This window comes from Chelonia mydas, unplaced genomic scaffold (assembly GCF_015237465.2).
Source record: "Chelonia mydas isolate rCheMyd1 unplaced genomic scaffold, rCheMyd1.pri.v2 scaffold_63_arrow_ctg1, whole genome shotgun sequence".
In the NCBI taxonomy this organism is placed as follows: domain Eukaryota; kingdom Metazoa; phylum Chordata; order Testudines; family Cheloniidae; genus Chelonia; species Chelonia mydas.
The window spans coordinates 1-3,151 of NW_025111273.1; the positions used below are offsets into that span (position 1 = coordinate 1).

The window sequence follows — 3,151 nt, forward strand, 5'->3', positions numbered from 1 at the left end:
CCCTCCCCCCCCCGGGGTACTAACCACCCCCCCCCGCCTCAGGAAGCTGGAGCGGCTGCGGGAGCGGGAGCGGAAGCAGGAGCAGAAACGGAAGATCTCCAGTCTGTCCTTTACCCTGGACGACGACGAGGAGGAGGAGGAGGAGGAGGAGGAAGAGCAGCTGGAGGAGGAAGAGTCGGAGCTGGAGAAAGAGGGTGAGTGGGGTGGGAGGGCTGGGCTGGAAGGGGCACTGTGGGGCAGGCTGGTGGTGGGGTGTGTAAGCGGAGCTGGGGGGCTGTAGGGGGTGCTGTCGGGCAGGGGGCAGTCAATAGGAGGTGCAGTGGGGGGCTGGGGAAGCAGGGCAGCCTGGGAGTGGGGTCGGGGGGGGGGGGTCTCATTCCCGTTCTCCCCACAGAGCTGCCCCCCAAGAAGCGCAAACTGGGAAAGAATCCGGACGTGGACACCAGCTTCCTGCCGGATCGGGACCGCGAGGTACGTGCCCCCCGCAGCCAGGACCGCAAGGTACTGCCCAGCCCCGGCCCCCTCCCTACCCCCCAGCTGGGACTGTGAGGTGAACATCACACACACCCCTCTCCCGAGCCGGGACCCCAGGATAACCTGGGAGTCAGGCCCTCCCCAGCTGAGCTGTGTCTCCCCCCCACCCCCAGGAGGAGGAAAACCGCCTGCGCGAGGAGCTGCGCCAGGAGTGGGAGGCCAAGCAGGAGAAGATCAAGAGTACGTGGCCAGGGGAACTGCGCGCCACTGGGTCCTGGGGGGATGCTGGCAGCTGGGCCTGGTGGGGAGATGGGATGGAAGAGGGGTTGGAGCCATTAGTGGGTTGGGGGGGGTGCGGAAGGGGGAGGATTCTGGCTGTCAGGGGGCATTGGGGAGGGAGGTTGTAGCCGAGGGGGTTGGACGGGATTGGGGGGAGGACTGTCCCCTCCCCCCATTGACCCATGCCTCTTTACCCCCCAGGCGAGGAGATTGAAATCACCTTCAGCTACTGGGATGGCTCCGGCCACCGGCGCACGGTCAAGGTGAGTGTGTGTGTGGGGGGGGGGCGGGCGGGCGGGCAGAGGAGCTGTCCCAGCCCTGTAGGGGAGATGGATGGGGTAGCGAGGGAGGGGGAAGGGCTGTCTCAGCCCTGACCTCCCCCATTTCCCCCCCCAGATGAAGAAGGGGAACACCATGCAGCAGTTCCTGCAGAAAGCCCTCGAGATCCTGCGCAAGGACTTCAGCGAGCTCAGGTTGCGGGGGGGGGGGCGTGGCTGGGGCAGGTGCATACTGGGGAGGTGGGTTGAGGCTGGCATTTCTGACAACTGCCTCCCACCCCAGGTCAGCCGGAGTGGAGCAGCTCATGTACATCAAGGAGGACCTAATCATCCCCCATGTAAGTGGTTCCCAGGGTCCTCTGCCCCCACTCCCCGCCCCAGGAGCTGTGCAGTGGCCATTACACCCCCAGCCCTGCTCCTGAGAGGGTTAGTGCCCACTCCCCCGAGCCTCAGCCCAGATTCAAGGGCAGCATCTTTTCCCCCCAGGTCAACTGCAGGGGTAGGGGCTCTCCCCTGCCCTGTCCCCTCCCAGCTGGAGTGTGACAAACGGGTTTATTAGCTTGTTAGCACAGAAATCAGGGACTTTCAGTGACATCTGTCTTGGGGGGAATCCAGGGCAGCACTGACCCCCGACCCCCCCCCCCCCGGTCCTTGCAGGGGCTGGGCTGGGCTGGGCTGCATAGTGTCGGCTGGTCTCTCACCCCACCACCGGGGAAACTGAGGCACACAGCACCAAGGGATGTGGAATTTTAACTCTTTCCCTCCCCCTCTGCCAGCATCACAGCTTCTACGACTTCATTGTGACTAAAGCAAGAGGGAAAAGTGGTGAGTCTCTCCCCCCCCATGGCCTAGTCACATTTGGCCCCATTACTCAGGGGGGAGGTTGGGGCATGCTGGGGGGAGACAGGAAGGAGACAACTAACCTCCCCCCAACTCCCCAGGGCCGCTCTTCAACTTCGACGTTCATGAGGATGTGAGACTCCTGAGTGATGCCACTGTGGAGAAGGATGAGGTGAGGAACAGGCCCAGGTGCAGTGGGGAGAGCCAGCCCCACCCCCACTCCCACTGAGCTCTTTCTCTCCCCCCACCCTGCAGTCCCATGCTGGGAAGGTCGTCCTCCGCAGCTGGTATGAGAAAAACAAGCACATCTTCCCGGCCAGCCGCTGGGAGCCCTACGACCCTGAGAAGAAGTGGGACAAGTACACAGTGAGTTTGGGTGGGGGGGGGCGGCGTGTGCTTGGGGTGGGTGGCAAGGCAGCACTGAGCTGCCACCTCCTCCCATAATTCTCTCTGTCTTTTCCTAGATCCGATGAGAGGTGCTAGCTCTGGATTCCTGTGTGTGGCTCCCCTGGTGTTACTGCCCTATGGTGGTCATATTCTCCCCCCCCCAAAAATAAATCTGTTTTCCATCCCCTCTCCAACTGTTGTAGCTTACTTATTTCCCCCAAGAGGGAGGGATGCTAAACATCCCTCTGTATCATTCATAGAGATTTAATACAGAAACCCCCACCCCGAAAATAGAGTTTGCAACTAGCAACTAATTACTTTTACTTCCTTAACTTCAAGCAACTTTTTCAAGCTGTTGAAGAGTTTCCCCCTGTGATTCAATAGGGGTATTCTGGGTGTTACACAAAATAATACTATGGGTAGGGGTGTTCCCCACCATTGATTGGCCTGATTATTGTGGAGAGGTTATTTGTTTGTCTTTTCTTTATTCATGCCCTTGCTTCCAAAGACTGTTGGTGTGATAAAATACAAAGTGTTTAGTAAGTTGAATAAAACAAGTATCTGCATTTTGATTTAATTGCTATTGTGCCAGTAAATTCATGATATGTTGATCTATCCCTTCTGGGCAGTCAGTCATTGCTTAAAATATTTTTTTTTATTTTATATACAAATACCCTTGTTAATTGCAGGCAAAACAGAGGAATTGTACATTAAAACAAGCTGCAAAGAAAAACACAGAGCGGGGCTGAACTCTAGGGTACCTCCCAGCTTTTGAAATGTACCCTTCCCTTTATATTTATGCATGCCCCAGTTTGTAAGCAAGGTATATTGGACATGAGTCAGCAGTGTGCCCTTGTTGCCAAGAAGGCCAATGGCATTTTGGGATGTATAAG

General features: G+C 57.7%; 1 protein-coding gene across 4 annotated transcripts; it reads left to right on the top strand.

The window, feature by feature from the left end:
* Positions 1 to 42: 42 nt before the first annotated feature.
* FAM50A (family with sequence similarity 50 member A) lies at positions 43 to 2,835 on the top strand (the record flags this gene model as incomplete). Of its 4 annotated transcripts, XM_043537639.1 has the most annotated exon segments (12): positions 43 to 194; positions 395 to 471; positions 648 to 714; positions 955 to 1,016; positions 1,150 to 1,226; positions 1,315 to 1,369; positions 1,808 to 1,856; positions 1,973 to 2,043; positions 2,127 to 2,237; positions 2,336 to 2,377; positions 2,436 to 2,446; positions 2,492 to 2,835. In XM_043537639.1, coding segments are annotated over 10 exon segments (730 nt in total), but the record flags the coding sequence as incomplete, so codon positions are not given.
* Positions 2,836 to 3,151: the final 316 nt, after the last annotated feature.